Raw genomic sequence first — 16,787 nt, forward strand, 5'->3', positions numbered from 1 at the left:
TTTTTACATTTAATATACTTTTCATCGTGAAAAGTTGACAAGTACTAATCCTAATTGTTCTCCATTTTAGGAACTTCAAGTGGAAAGAGAACTGGAAAAAAATTTTTGTTAGCAGAAAGTGATTGATTATAAGTGGAACTTCCCATTTCGTCTTCATATTGTGACTGACAACCACCTGACAGGGTAATAGTGATACAATGTGGTCAGAGAAGACTGGGGGTTAGAAGGTGCAGTTTCCTTTTTCTAGTGTTGATTTGATTTCAGTGCTGACACAATCCTAGAGCTTACTACTCATGGGAAGCACAGACAACAGGAGTGGTTATAGTGATGATTAAGACTCCGAGAAACTGACAAATAGCCATCAATTATTTTATACTGGGTAACAAATGTGTTTTTCTTTCTGAATCCCTGATATTCATGAGGAAACAATACAAACAACAGAATGATGTATCAATATATCCACATGGTGCCTTACACAAAATGTGTAAATACAATTCTAATATGTCCTGTAATTAGTTGAAATCTGAAATGCCCTCTTTTGTTTCTCCTATTATTTGTTACTGTGTCATTTGAGAATAACTGGAGAACCAGATAAATTCTTAGGTTTGTTCATTCATGAAATAATATTTAAGGCATAAGTACCTGCTCATCGTAAGAAGAATCAAGTTATTTACCTACCCTGTGAGGAGATGCAATATGTTAAAATGCATGTATACAACCCCTGGAAAGAGGTTTTCTTAGGAACTGAAATTGTGAAGACTCACACAATCTCACTTCATGGTTTAAAAAAAAAAATGGTGAAGCAATTATAATTATGCCATAAAGTTTTACAACCACTTTTTTTAGTTTTCAGTTCTTACTTCAGGAGGTAGAATAGAAAGAAGTGAATAACGCGTCGTCAAAAAGACTGTTCCCATCACAGAAGAAATTATAGTGTAATTCAAAGTAAAAAGGTAGAGCAATTGGGCTTTTCCAAGAGTTGACCAGGGTTAGAGTTGATTCCTTTACTTTCAAATCCCAGGCTCACTCTGCATCAGCCTTTCCAAGGATTCGTGGTGAAGGTATCTAAACACGAACGTAACAGGGCCAAGACACGAAGCTCAGTCTAACCATTGTCGCCAGGCGGAGAAGTTCCCCGGAGGAGAAGAAAGCCCTCCGCGGTTAGACAGGCAGCCCTTCCCCCTCACTACCCCTCCCCTGGGGGACCGCGCGCCACCTCTCCGCAGCCGCGGGGCTCTGCCACCTGCGCCGGGAGCGGTTACTGTCCCGGCTCCTAATTTTTGCCTGGGACTGCCCTACCGAGAGCAGCCCACGGCCTGGGCCAACTAACTTCTTTCATGGTGAGAAGATGGATTCTTCGTTGTTTCCCCGCCCATGCCTGGCGCCCACCCGCCCATCCACCCACCACAACCGTCGCGCGCACCCTACTGCTGACCCGGGGTCACGCGCGCACACACCCTATTTCTCCTCCCCGGGCCACGCGCGCACGCGCGCACACACACACCTCGGGCGTTCCAAAGTAGAGTCCTAAGCCGCTGACCTCCCTTCCCAGCACCCAGATGTTGCGACCCGCGTGAAGTAGGTGCGAGAAACAGCCCACTTGGAGCGGGAGGCAGTGAGGAAGAAGAGATGCCGGTTTCAGAGCTGGCCCCGCTGGATGCCGACTTCAGAGTACCTAAGAGGGTGCACAGAAGAGCACTGGGGCTTCCCCAGGGTTCCCGCGGACCACTGCTTCTCCGCACCACCTGCCTGAGGTGAGAGGACCAAGTCTCCAACACCCCCTCCCCTACCTCGTTGGAGGGCGGGAAAGCTGCAGGGAGCCGCCCCCCGAGGCGCGGTGGGATCCGCGCAGCCCGGAGCCCCTCCCTCCAGCCCGCGGAGCTTCCTCGCCGCGCAGAGGAGCTAGCACGCGCCCCGCCCCCTCCCGGTCTGGCCAATGGGCGCCCGGGCCGCGCACAGTGTGGCCCCGCCTCCGCCAGGGAAACTTGAAGCAGGAGAAAAGTTTGTACAGAGGCTGGAAGGGCAAGAGCGGAGCTCCAAACAGGCAGCGCGAGAGGAAGATGAACGGCCCCAGGTCAGAGCCTCAGGCCGAGTGGACCTCAAGCCGCCCCCAGGGCGCCAAAAGCGGCCTCAGCTGCAGCCGCCAGCCCCGGTAGCCGCCCGCGCTGCCTTGGGCTGGGAAGGAAGGCGGCCCGAGCCGGGGATCGAGGCTCGGTGCCACCTGCGCGCGCGGCAGTACACCTGAGCGCCGTCCGTCCGCGGACGAGACCCGCGGGCTTCGCAAAGCTTGGATCGTCTTTGAAGAAACGAAGGAAAGGAGAAAGAAAAAAAAATCCAAGATCAGGCTTCACTGACCCATTTCGCTGTCCTTCTGGTTCTCCAAGTTTTTGAAAGCTGACCGCTCTGACCCCTGTACCGGAAAATTGGCAGCCACCGAGAGCAGGCTCTGAGAAGGCAAAGGCTTGGTAAGCTCCACACTGAGCGGGGCAAGGCTGAGGGCAGGGTGAAGGCGTGTCCAGGATATCCGAGGCTTGACCCTGGGGGCTTACGTGGCTGCCACCTCCGCGGCTACCACAGGTGAGATAGGGTTGGAGGCACTGGGCAGAGAGCGGTGGGCGGGCGCCCCTTGAGCCGAGCCAGGGAGGGAAGAGCGCGCTCTCCAAATTATCTTCCGTAACCTGGTTTCAGTGAGACTTTTATTGACTCAGAATCTGTCGGGAAAACGAGCAAAACACTTTTCCCTTGAGATAAGTCTTGTTCATCTTGGCAGTGGATGAGTTGGCTTGGAGGAGGAGAGAATGGCAGTACTAACGTATAAATATTAATGCCAGTAGAGTGGTGCTGCTGGCAGGACGTATCCGGAGCCTGGAGATTTCGGTAGCCGCAGTTGGTAAGTGGCTACAATCCACAAAGTAGGATCGAGTTGCTCCCCTCGTCTCATCAGCATATTGTCTCTTGGGCGCGGGTCTGACACCTTTTTGCAAGTGGTAATTTCCGCTCACCGCGTCTTTGTCTCTCTCCTACCGACAGCAGACCCAGCCTCGCGCTCCAAGGCAGTGTACCGCCGGCCACCACCATGGCCACCCCTGGAAGCAATGCATCCGCCCTGGCCTCCGACCGACTGAACAGCCCAGTGACCATCCCGGCGGTTATGTTCATATTCGGGGTGGTGGGCAACCTGGTGGCCATCGTGGTGCTGTGCAAGTCGCGCAAAGAGCAAAAGGAGACGACTTTCTACACGTTGGTATGCGGGCTGGCGGTCACCGACCTGCTGGGCACATTGCTGGTGAGCCCGGTGACCATCGCCACGTACATGAAGGGCCAGTGGCCCGGGGGCCCCGCGCTGTGCGAGTACAGCACCTTCATCCTGCTCTTCTTCGGCCTGTCGGGGCTCAGCATCATCTGTGCCATGAGTATCGAGCGCTACCTGGCCATCAACCACGCCTACTTCTACAGCCACTACGTGGACAAGCGGCTGGCGGGCCTCACGCTCTTCGCGGTCTACGCGTCCAACGTGCTCTTCTGCGCGCTGCCCAACATGGGCCTGGGCAGCTCGCGGCTGCAGTACCCGGACACCTGGTGCTTCATCGACTGGACCACCAATGTGACGGCGCACGCCGCCTTCTCCTACATGTACGCGGGCTTCAGTTCCTTCCTCATTCTCGCCACCGTGCTCTGCAACGTGCTCGTGTGCGGCGCGCTGCTCCGCATGCACCGTCAGTTCATGCGCCGCACCTCGCTGGGCACCGAGCAGCACCACGCGACAGCCGCCGTGGTCCAGGCCGCCTACCGGGGCTCCTCGGCCGCCGCCTCGCCCGCCCTGCCGCGCCTCAGCGACTTTCGCCGCCGCCGGAGCTTCCGCCGCATCGCGGGCGCCGAGATCCAGATGGTCATCTTACTCATCGCCACCTCCCTAGTGGTGCTGATCTGCTCCATCCCGCTTGTGGTGAGTGGCTGGGGCCAGGGCTCCACTCGGCCCTTTTCCTGCATCCACCTCCCTCCTCCATCTCCCGCTCCCTCCTCTTCCTCTCATTCCTCGGCCACCAACGCGTCTCCTCCAGGTAGGGGCTGGATCTGCACGGTCTGCTTCTCAGAGCAGCCCCGACCTCTTTTTAGGCCCCGTCGCTAAAGAGATGCAGCAGGTGCCTTTCCCCTACATCGCCGTTTCCTTCCCCGAAACCCGGGTTCTCTCTCTCTCTCTCTCTCTCTCTCTCTCTCTCTCTCACTCACTCTCAATCTCTCGCTCGCTCGCTCTCTCTCTCTCTCTCTCTCACTCTCTCGGGACAGCCCCTACCCCTTGATGCCTGACACTGGTCTTCAGCCTTCCGGGAACACCCGCCGCACTCTGTCAGATGCGGAGGGGAAACCGTTGTAGTGTGACTTAGCCCCGTCCTCTGCACTGTCTAGGGCAGAATCCGAAACATCAGGTGGTGATCTCTTTGGTGTACACTCCTTACAATAGTGGGGTTTTTATTTATGTCGGGTTTTTTGGTAGATTATGTAGAATTTTAGAGCTAGAAGGGACATTGGATGCATTTTGGTCTAGTCTAACTCCTTCACTTTACACAGGGAGTGACTTGCTTAAAATAATCCAGCAGAGCTAGTCTATCAAGCTGAACTCCCTGCTCTTTACCATGGTGAGAAGCACATCGCAGTGCACATGTGGCCCTACACAGGCATGGTCCAGACTCGGGTTCCGTCATTCTCTCTAGGGGCCAGGAAAGCAAGGTTTCTCAGGGGGCATATTAAGGGCAGCCTGATGTACATGGGGTATTGAATTCGAATCATCAGCTGTGAGAGGTACAGTGCCTTTCTAGAGAAATGGGGTTTTAGAGATGGCCATCTTATTTATTGCCAAGCCAAAGCCGTGCAGCTTGAAATGAACCTCAGACCCTTCTGACTCCAAACCCTGCCTCTCTTCTATTACGTCATGTCTCCCTCCGAGAACGCTTGTAATGTTGGCCTTCGCAGCAGTGTGTGTATTTGAGTTTTGGTACACTTTATTTTCAGGACACCACCTTCTTTTAAATTGCCTTTGGATTAACTTTCAAAGTGTTTTAAAATGTCATAAGCAGGAAGGTTGAAAGCCTACCTAGTTCTCCTCTGTTTGCACTAGAAACCCATGGGCAGATGCACATACGACTGTATCTAGAGTTTCTCTTGAAAGCAACTAGTTCTGAGTTTTTCCATCTCTCAAAACACCTCATTCCTGGAAATTCTAAACTATCAACTCAAAAAAGTTTGGGTTTTTTTTTATGCTGACTGGGAGCAAAAGAAAATAAATGTAACAGCTTATTATTCCTTCTTTTCCCTTATTAATGCCGTTCGGGGGATCTTTAATATAAAAATATTATATCTCTCGTAAAATTGACTGTAAATGGAAGGAACTTCGAAGTGGCTGAGAGCCAGCATACAGTAGCTTCTTGCCAATTTGTATAAACAGAAGTAAATATAATTGGCCAGAAGGGCCTTTAAACCATTGCAGGACCCAGTATAATTTACAGAATTGATCGAGCCACATAAATATATTTTACTGTCTGTAATGGCAACTCAGAATAAAGTGAGATTTTGGAAGAAACAGCTCTGCTTCTGCTGGGGCTTCCTTCTGTGGCCTCTGCGTTATGTTTTACAGAACAGTAAATGCCAAAGTGAGTTGTTGTTGTTTGCAGAACATGCACTTGAAGGAACTGACAAATTAGAGCCAGAAGCTTAGCGACATGCACATACTTTTAAAATGTGTTTTGGTTGGAGATAAGCATGTGAAGCTGTTGATTACCGCACAGTCACAGATGAATTGTTTTCTTCAAGCCTCTTATGAGCTGAAATAGCAGATCTGACCCAATGGTGCAGGGCCATTTATCACAAAGCCTTTGACATTATTTGAGAAGTAAGAGGCAAGAAATTATAGGAGCTGTATTTGTGGTTTGCAAATTAACCACATTTTAACTAACAGGGACTATACTCTATATAAAGTCAGTATCAAGTAGTAGATATTAAGTCATTTTACCCTGAAAATTGACAATGGCTCAGCTGAGAAGTAATCACATGGACATACCTTTGTAAGGAATAAGGAATCGTACAAGTAATGGCAGCTTCAGTTTTTAGCCTTTAGTTTTGGCCACTAAAATCTAATTTCAGAATCAATTTAATTGTAAATTAATGATAAGAACGGTGTCATTGTACTACTCACCCAGCCACAGTTTAGCAATTACTGAAAGAATTAAAAGGGAAACATCCACAACTGTAACCTTCCTTGGGTTATTTTTACAACTTTCTTGTTTTTCATGTTTCTCTTATTCATATTGTAATTTAAGTTGAAAGTTTCTGAACTTTGACATTTAAAATAGTCAGATCTATCTTCAGTTCCAAGGAAACTAATGAAGCATCTCTTTTAACTTTATCAAATAAAGTTGGTCACTAATCCTATCTGAGGCAAATCAAACCCTTCGAAACATTTAAAATGCTTTGGAAATAATAGAGCAAATACAGTTTATGTGCAGTTTAGCAAAGCGTGACTCACAACATATAAGGAAAACAAGCAGTCACTGCAAAGGACCCACATTTTTTATCTTTTGGACACCAGGGAAGGAAAAACTACAGTGGCTCTTAGAGGGCAGTTGGTATTGAATTTAGGATCAAAAGTAAATTTTAATTTGTTATCCAAAATATATATGTTGCATAAATAGAACTTGGAATGGAAATTTGAGAAAGGTTGGAAAATTAGTTGTGGATATATAAGGAACTGTGCTGAAGTTGCAAAATTTTCTAAAGCGAGTCATAAACAATGAACAGAAAAGATATAAATACAATGGACAGGGAACATTACATGACAAGGTTTTGTGGGAAGGCGGCGGTTGTCATTTTGTCTATTCTATTTATAACCAGGCTCTGGTTTTTAAAATACAAGAGAAGCTAAAGAAATGAAAGAATCTATGCTTAAGATAATAAAAGGGATTGAATTCTTTAGAAATATGTGAGACAGCCTCCTAAGGTCCTGGTGTTAAATGCTGCAGCTGGATCAACGTCTGGTGCCTAATTTTGCAGTTACTAATGTTACGATAATGATTATAATCCAATCTTTTGCCTCAGGGCTAAACAGTTACACTGTAGGATTTGAAAAGGCATTTTCCCCCCATGCACAGGCAAGCCATGGCAGTATTTATTGCTTACTCGTTTCTTTTATTTTCTTCTTACTTTGAAGTAGCAAGCATTCATCTCTGTTAAGGGCAGAATGGCCAATTTGATTCATCTTCTGCCTGGGACAGGTGAAACTTAGGTCTTCAGGAAAATAGCTTCCTGTGAGTGTTTATTTGTTTCCTTACTATAAACTAGTTGTCTGCATAAAGACTTCATCCGCATCTGATCAGTAAAGGTTTATTAGAGCAGAGGAAAGCTGTGTAGATTTTTGTTTACTGTAGGCAGGCTGAAATTGGAATCTTAAAACAACTGATGGGGTTTCAGATGCGTAAAAATCACATCTAGAGGTACACGAGGAATACCATAAATCCAGGCACGATTACAGCAGAACCTGAAGGATCTGATTATTGTTTTCAAATATATTTGGCTAAATTAAAAAATAGCAATGCCCCAAAGCAGATTTTTAGCCATAACATAAAATTGCAGACCCAGCAGTAGTAAGCACCTTGAAGACTGCAAAGCAGCACGTAAAAGTAAGGTGTTTTCCCTGCATCTCATCTGAGTCTTAAAAAAAGCTCTAGGATTCCTCAACTGCAGATGAAGACTTATATCATGCTACTTCCTGGGTGGCTGTGGGTGAGTCCTAGTCTAATGTTCCTTTCGCCATGCTGTGCTGACCTGTCAAGGCTTGGTTATGGAACATCTGCTAATAAGATATTTTTCCCCCAGAGCTGAAGTGATTCTTGCAGGTTCCTATTAGAATGTTGAAAGTTAGAGTTTAAAAAAACAAACACTGCAGAAATAAATTTTCAATGTACAGACCTGACCTATAGAGACGAGGCAATTCGCCTGCAGTTAAAATGGCCAGTTAGTGAGGCAGAGGGAAGGAGAACAGAGCTCTCACTCCACCACACAGCCAAGCACTCTCTCCACTCTCCTTTACTTAGAGATATTTTTTGTCACTAAATTAAAAAAAAAAAAGGTAAGCATTTCTAGTAACAGCTGTGTCAATTTTGGACTCTTCACAGGGCAGTTAGATAACTGAGCACACACAGATCACTCCTTTTATGTGCTCAGAACAGAACAAGGAGCACACGCACACAAATCCAGTTACAGGTTCTTGTCATTTGTTGGAAAACATTTCTACCTCGACAGTCAACTACCAAATCAGTCTAATCAAAATTTCAACATTCTTTTTCAATTAGACATTCCCCACCAACAAGTTAATTCTTAAACAGAAAGTGTGTGTTTTTGATACCGTGTCATTAACTATATACCCCAAAGCTACCTCTAAGCTGTGGTTTAAAAATTATTGGTATATTCCACAGTGGCCAAGCCTCCACATACTTGTACTAAGCCCTTTCATAATTTGCTCATAAATTCTTTATGGAGCAGGGCCAGCATTTATCTTTACAACATGTAGCCTCCCTTATAGCTTTCCTGTCATCACATCTAATTTTGAATTTATCATCTTTTCTCCAAGTTATGTTCCAATGCTCCTGAATCCTAATGTCTAGTCATCTTTGAGAAGTTTAGAATATTGTCATGTATGCCAATTTTAACAAGAAGCCACAGGCGCAAATCTGCAGCTACTGAAAAGTAGACTTTTAAAATGGCAAGAGACTGTATGTGTTGTTTGTATTCAGTGAATTCTTTTAAGGTGTTCCCCCGCCCGCCTCCGACTCAGAGGTTCAGTTTTCTCAGCAGCACACTCTTCCAAAACTGAAAACTGCCTGAACATGTTTATTTGTGTAACAAGAGCCCATTGGACAAGAATTGCAGAAAAGTGCTTTCCCCTCCCTACATGACACTGAAGTCCTGCTGTGGATGGTCCCATCTTAATCTGGGGTTTCCCCCCTTTCGGCAGAGCAAATCAAGTAGCCTTTAAAGTAAGGCAGAGATGGCTGTGTTTTTTTCAAACCTTATGAAGTACGTGGGCATTTTGTTCTTTTTTGCCTTCTTTTTCTCTACTTAAAGTCAGTCTCCATTGAGAACATGCTGCAAAGGAAAACTCTTTCATCTTGATTTTTTTCCAATGATTTGACCAACTTTTGAGAATGTTTTTACCCGAATTTGGAATGTTGCTTTTCAAACTCACGTTTATGCTACCCCGTGAGGTCTCCTTTCCTGAGAAGACATTAAATGACCAGGTTCAGTAGCTTGTATTAATTGTAAGCACCGCCCCCCCCACCATGGAACTCTGAAATAAAGCTCTTTCATTCCCTTAACAGTAGTCAGAATTAATTACTGCTGAATATGAAGTGAGCCACAAAGATGATTCTTTCCTTGCCTCTCGTCACCTTTGATTATGTAAGTCCATTATTAATTTTTTTTTACAACACTCTGACTTTTCTGAAAGGTCATGGGAATTTAAAAATTGAATGGTAACTCCTAATATTACATTCCCTTAAATAGCTACAAATTTCATTCCTTCTATATCCATTTCAGCTGTTCAAAATTCTTCCTCCTTTCAGGAGTAAGGAAGCGGTGGGAGAAACAACTAGCAACAAAACATTTCTATGTTAAAAATTTGAAAAAAAAAATTTGAGAAATGCAAAGTTTAGAATTAACCAAGATTCTGTTCTGAAAGAGGGTCTTGGAGGTGGCTGGGCAAAATACTTCTTTTTCTTTAAATTAATTTATTTGTTTTTGGCTGTGTTGGGTCTTCGTTTCTGTGCGAGGGCTTTCTCTAGTTGCAGCAAGCGGGGGCCACTCTTCATCGCGGTGCGCAGGCCTCTCACTATCGCGGCCTCTCTTGTTGCGGAGCACAGGCTCCAGACGCGCAGGCTCAGTAGTTGTGGCTCACGGGCCTAGTTGCTCCACGGCATGTGTGATCTTCCCAGATCAGGGCTCGAACCCGTGTGTTCCCTTGCATTGGCAGGCAGATTCTCAACCACTGCGGAAAGGGAAGCCTGCAAAACGCTTCTTAAGCGGCCTGTGGGACCAAAAACTCCCAAGTGGAGCAACACTGCCACCTAGAGGTTGGAAGTCTCAAATTCGCACAAATCCTGCCTTAGGTTTTTCACTAGAGGCTACTATACACCAGGGAGGGCCTGATACTAACAGATTTAAATCTATCCTTTCTTTTACCCTTAGGAACCTACTGTGTGAGAGTAAAATATAGATCTCATGCTTTTTACCAATAATTCCCTTGTCAGGAAATAATTCTTAAACAGAAGGCCAGCCGGCCTTAAAGCAGAAAAAGCAACATGGAAGTCATCTGGAGACCTGAGCCCCAGACCAAAATCGCCCACCAACAGGGTGGGGGATCTAAATAAGATTCTCAAAACGTCCAGGTTTCTGTAACACTTCATCTGAGAAAAGGTCCGTAGACCTGAGGGAATCTCGATGCCCAGGCGCAGCTGAGAACCTCAATAAAGAGTACGGTGGGAGGAAACCAAGATGCTTTGTTTCACTGGTTTTTGAAAGGATAGAAAATCAGTCATCCTTTGTCTTGATAGTATGTAACCAAACATGGTTTCTAATAGTATTTTAAGAGTAGTCATCATATACTGCTGTTCATTCTAGTTCAGTTTTTATTTAGCTGTCTTCCAGAGATCAAGGTAATAATTTCATCTTAGAGCCATGTGACCGCGTTATTCTATGAGATTTGCAGGACTGCTATTGCTTATTCAAAACATTTAGCACCAGATGTGTTTTAAATTCAGAACTTCTTGGCTTTTAGAAGAGTAATTTAGTAATATACTAAATGTATAAATGTATAAAATGTAATATCCCCAACAGAACTGGAACAGGACCTCTGGAGCAAAACATAGGAATATTCACATTAAGTAGAATAAATAAAATTATAAATCACTTCATGGTCTAGTCAGTTCAGGTTTTACAACCAAAAACAAAACAAATGAATAACAAAACAATAACAACTTCTTGATAAAGGATTATAAGCCTGTGGTTGATTGAGGTCTAAACTCCAGTGTAGGAAGAAACAGAAATGCAGTTACACCTCACTGATCTATAGCATCATCTAGAAATAAGTTTCGTATAAGTTGAGTTTTGCAGATTAATGAAATTTATTTACACATTTTAGACATTTTTATCCAATTTGTTATAAATCTTTCTAAAATATCCCTATTCTTTCTTAGTGACTCATACACCATGAACATTAATTATTATACTGTATGGCAAAGTGGCAATGTCATCAACTCTTATTAAAGTTAGAGATATTTGTCCCTAATTAAATGGCTCCAGCTATGTTTTTATGAGTTCTTTCTTCTTTTTATGGTTTTTTAATGCATCCTCCTTGGCTGTGAGACTCACTTCTTACTTCTCCCTAACCTTAAATAATTACTGAAGGCAATAATAATTATCAAATAATTACTAAAGACAGACGGCAGTTATCTTAAAACCACTATTTTTATATGAATTACAATGAGATTTTTATATAAAAGATCCTGGTGGAATTAAAAGTAAGACCCAGACATCATCATCATCATCCTTTAAGAGAAAAATTCTGGGGGTTTTTTGAATTTATATATATATACACACACACATATATTTATTTATTGAGATATAATTGATATATATTTGTTTCAGGTGCACAGAATAAGGATTCAGTATTTTTATATATTACAAAATAATCACCACAATAAGTCTAATTAACATCTATCCCCACACATAATTACAAGACGTTTTTCCTATGATGAGAACTTCTAAGATCTGCTCTTCAGGAGTAAATGTGAAAGTGTACATTTAACAAGTACTTTTTTGAAGCAGACTCACAGATATAGAGAACAAACTAGTGGTTACTAGTGGGGAGAGGGAAGGGGGAGGGGCAACAAAGGGGTAGGGGATTAAGAGGTACAAGCTATTAGGTATTAAATAAGGTACAAGAATATATTGTACAACACAGGGAATACAGCCAATATTGTATAATAACTATAAATGGAGTATAACCTTTAAAAATTGTGAATCACTGTATTGTACACCTGTAATTTACATAACATTGTACATCAGCTATACTTCAATTTTTTAAAAAGAGTAAAAACTAACAAGTGCTTTTACCTCTAAGGAATAAAATGATAGTCTTCCTTCAGTTTATACAAATTCATACTCTTTTCATTGAGTCATCTGAAGTTCCCAGAAGTTGGCATATCATTTCATTCTTCCATGACTTGGCATTTTAAATAGAGTAATTCTATATGCAATGTCTGGGCTTCCCTGGTGGTGCAGTGGCTGAGAATCCGCCTGCCAATGCAGGGGACATGGGTTCGAGCCCTGGTCCAGGAAGATCCCACATGCCACAGAGCAACTAAGCCCATGCGCCACAACTACTGAGCCTGTGCTCTAGAGCATGCGAGCCACAACTACTGAGCCCATGTGCCACAACTACTGAAGCGGGCGCGCCTAGAGCCCGTGCTCCGCAACAAGAGAAGCCACCACAACGAGAAGCCTGCGCACCGCAGCGGAAGAGTAGCTCCTGCTTGCTGCAACTAGAGAAAGCCCGTGCGCAGCAACGGAGACCCAACGCAGCCAAAAATAAATAAAATAAAATGCTATGTCCTTCCTTCTAAATTCAGCAAACTCCCACTCATCCATCAAAACTCAGTCCAAGCTCCTCTCCCACAGGAAGCATCTTCTGATGCCCTCCCCTCCAGGTCTGGGTTAGCTGTGCCCCCTGTAAATGCCTCATCATTTATCCCCAGCAATAGTTGATCTACCTTCCTGTTTTGCACGCTGGAGGTTACTCTCTGCCTTCAAGTGTTGTTTGGTCTTTAATGCAACTTTTTGTGCCCAGAACCCATCACAACGCCTAACACACGATAAAGGCTTACTATTAAATGATTAAATGCATGAAAGAATATGAGTAAATAAGTGATTACGGTAAGAGCAAAAACGTTTAACTGTCAAAAATAAGACTCCACAACAGCAAAAAGGTTGTTAGGGTCTCCTTGTGTTTACTTCATTCATGCCATCCCGGCCTGTGCTGGGCTGGCAGCGTGCCCCTTCCCTTGAATAGCTCAAACTGCACTAGAATGAGTTGTCATCCTGTTGGGCTGTCCAGAGTGCTCTTGGCTGTTTACTGGCTCAAATGCTCCAGAGACACAAAGGAGGGATGGATTCCCTGAGTGGCAGTTGTTGAGCAAAACTATAGTTCCCAGGCAGCAGGGAGCCAGTGAAGGCTTAGCAGCCAAGTAGCATAATCAGATCTGCATTTTAAAAATAACCTCCTGGTGGTAGTTTGGAGGATGGATTGGAAAGAACAGAAATCGGAGGTGGGAAAGCTAGTTTGGTGGTTGATACAGTTACCCAGGTGAGGAATGCAGTTAGAGGGAAAAAAGGGGAAAGGTTTTCTTTTTTTCTTCTTTTCATTTATTGTATTTATTTATTTACTGGCATATAGTTAGCTTATAGAAAAGATTTTTGAAGGAAGAGTTGATAACACTAGATGATTATTATAACCGGGGAACAGATTCATATAGAGAAAATAAAAACTATTCTCTGGTCATTCTAGATGATACTAGATTCAGATATTGGTTTAAAAGTTTCCAGGCTATTCTTTCTAGATCCTAAAATAAATTTCTGGGCTTTTCTGTGATTAGACGATTAGTTGACTTCCAAAATAAGTTTCATTTAAATATATACAAAGCCAACTGGCATAAAGGAAATGAGTGCCTATTGGGGAAAAAAAGATACTTCATTAGAATTACAAAAACTTGAAAGCACTCACAGAAATGAAGTTAATAAAATTATTCTCCAGGGAACTTCATGCATATGTTACCTGTACACACATTACATTCTTTTATACCCTCTTTGATCTTGGGAAGATATTCATAAGGTAGTTACAAATATATTGAAGTTACACTGACTTGAAACATAAATGTTAATCGGTGGTTCTTCTGAAGCTAATTGTGTATGCTGCTCTTTTCCTGGCACTTATTAACAGAAAAGAGGGCAGCTACCTAATGTTACTAAGTTAGACGTTGCATAAAAATGTTTCTCCCAGTTGCTTAATGATAACCACTAAAATGTGGGCATCTCATTTACACAGGTGCGGGTGTTCGTCAACCAGTTATATCAGCCAAATTTGGAGCGAGTGATCAGCAAAAACCCAGATTTGCAGGCCATCCGAATTGCTGCTGTGAACCCCATCCTGGATCCCTGGATATACATCCTCCTGCGGAAGACAGTGCTCAGTAAAGCGATAGAGAAGATCAAATGCCTCTTCTGCCGCATCGGGGGTTCGCGCAGAGAGCGTTCGGGGCAGCACTGCTCAGACAGTAGAAGGACATCCTCTGCCATGTCCAGCCACTCTCGCTCCTTTTTCTCCCGGGAGCTGAAGGAGGTCAGCAGCACGTCTCAGACCCTCCTTTACATGCCAGACCTCAGTGAAAATAGCCTTGGAGGCAGGAATTTGCTTCCGGGTGTGCCTGGCATGGGCCTGACCCAAACAGACAGCACATCACTTAGGACTCTGCGAATATCAGAAACCTCAGACTCCTCACAGGGGCAGGACTCAGAGAGTGTCTTACTGGTGGACGAGGTTGGTGGGAGTGGCAGGGCTGGACCTGCCCCAAAGGGGAGCTCCCTGCAAGTCACATTTCCCAATGAAACACTGAACTTATCAGAAAAATGTATATAGTAGTGAAGGAAAGAAATACAGCACTATTTCTGGAAGCTTCTAAGATCCTGTGCAATAGACACATAAATGAACTGTTTAGCCGTGCTCAGAAGGGCCCTCTTCATTCTACAATGCACATTAGAGAATATCCTGGCTTTTGGGCACTTTTCAAACAATCAAGTTGATTCCTATGGGTCCCGAGGTCTGAAGCACATTGGTTGCCATCTCGCTATGATACAGGATTTCGGTTACAACTTGATGGCTGGGAAGATGTACCCTCAGTTTTTCTACTTGATAGGAGGATGGCATAAGTTTGCTATTTTCATAACATCAAGAGCTTTATATCTGGCACACAGCAGAAGGCCAGGTACAGAAGGGCTCTATTCCAATAAACTAGGAGGACTATCTTATGGATGATTTACGTGTCTCACTAAAGCATGAAATGTGAATTTTATTGTTGTAAATATGATTTAAAGTATTTAAAGTATCGTCTTCTCTGTGAGAAGGTTTATTGTTAATACAAGGTATAATAAAATTATGGTAACCCCTCTCCCCTAGTATAACCAGCTGAAGTTGCAGATGTTAGATATTTTTCATAACCAAGTTCAGGCTATGGTGTTGAAAATTCACAGTGAGAGTCGTATCTATAAAAAAGATAAATTTTTAAAAGAAAGAGTTTAGCACTATTAAAGGAATAAAGCAAAATACTATTGAAGACACGAAAATTACAGGCCAAAATATTAAAGTTCTTTCTAAGCTATGTGTAATACATAGTAAAAAACGTTTAGTGATGCTGCATGCATTTATCCAGAAAACTGTGATTTCAGGAGAAACTAATATGCTGATAAATATTTTGTACTTCTGTCTTCTCTAGCTGGTACTTTTTAAAATGTAACATAAATTTTAAAAAGTGTTTAATAAGTAACCCATAATTGAAGTGTATAATATAAAAATAAAAAGTCTAAGCAGCTTGTTTCCCCCCCAGAATTGTGCATAGTTTTACTTTCCTAAGGAATGATCTAGAATATTCTTTAAAATTTAAGAGAAAGGCAGATTGCACCATGAAGGGCTTTACTTGGAGGCGTGGAAGGATTGGTTAAATTAGCCTTTCACAGATGTCACAACAGAAGGGGTACAGAAATTGGGCATGTAAGGGTCATCTTTTAAAAGTTTTGTGTTAACGCCCAGTAATGCTGTACACATATTTGAAGGACTTTCTCAAAGAAATATTAAGCATGTTTTGTTGCTTAAAGTGTTTTTGTGAATTGCTTGGTTGTAATTAAATTGAGCCTGATAGTGATGTGGTTTTAAGCAGTTGTACCAACTGAAATTATTTTGGAGATTATAATAAATAAATACACTCAGTCTGAGTTCCATATCATCAGTTTTGGAAAACTTGTGTGATTTTTGTGTGTTTGTTTCAGGTCATCTTTCATCTTTTTTAATTGAAATATTTAAAATTTTTTATTTTAAAATAATGTCGAAGGTAAAGTTACAAGAATAGCACAGAGCCTTGGATCCACTTAGTGAAGATGGGCATTTAGAAACCAAGATCTGGGTGCGAAGTGTACTCAAAATTACCAGTCTGTATGGATAGTACGGGAGACAGTATTATGCTTAACTTGCTACATGTGAAGTATCCAAATATTTAATATTAAAAAATTAGCATAAACTTGTGACCCTTCCTACTTGTTAATTCTCTAGATCAGTGCTTTTCAAGCTTTAGCATGCATCACAGTCATCTGCAAGTCTTGTGAAAACACGAAGTTTCTGATTCAGTAGGTCTGGGGTATATCCTAGGTGATGCTGATGCTGCCAGTATTAGAACACACTGAGTAGCAATCCCCAGGAGTGAGGTTATGATTTTTTTTTTTTGCGATTTTTTTTTTAGAGAGATTTTTGGATGATATCAGAAAAGCTAGACTGTCATCTTCACAGTCCTGATGGCTTAGTGATTTCCGGCTGAGGGAAAAGGAGATCTGGCTCTTTCTACTTTACCGTGCTAACCAATGAATAGGAAACAATGTTTTCAGAGAATATTTTACCTGTGAGAGAAGCTTTTGTTTTTCTT

At 43.1% G+C, this 16,787-nt stretch overlaps 1 protein-coding gene across 2 annotated transcripts; it reads left to right on the top strand.

Moving 5' to 3' along the window:
- Positions 1–2,324: 2,324 nt before the first annotated feature.
- PTGER4 (prostaglandin E receptor 4) lies at positions 2,325–16,100 on the top strand. Of its 2 annotated transcripts, none has more exons than XM_067730580.1 (3): positions 2,325–2,465; positions 3,031–3,946; positions 14,147–16,100. In XM_067730580.1, the coding sequence occupies exons 2-3, from the start codon at positions 3,077–3,079 to the stop codon at positions 14,735–14,737; spliced, it is 1,461 nt and encodes a 486-aa protein (XP_067586681.1). In that variant the 5' UTR covers positions 2,325–2,465; positions 3,031–3,076; the 3' UTR covers positions 14,738–16,100. The 2 variants fall into 2 exon arrangements, with proteins under 2 accessions (XP_067586681.1, XP_067586682.1); XM_067730581.1 differs by having other exon boundaries at positions 2,456–2,577.
- The last annotated feature ends 687 nt before the right edge of the window (positions 16,101–16,787 follow it).

The sequence above is a fragment of the Pseudorca crassidens genome, chromosome 3 (assembly GCF_039906515.1).
Source record: "Pseudorca crassidens isolate mPseCra1 chromosome 3, mPseCra1.hap1, whole genome shotgun sequence".
Classification (NCBI taxonomy): Eukaryota; Metazoa; Chordata; class Mammalia; order Artiodactyla; family Delphinidae; genus Pseudorca; species Pseudorca crassidens.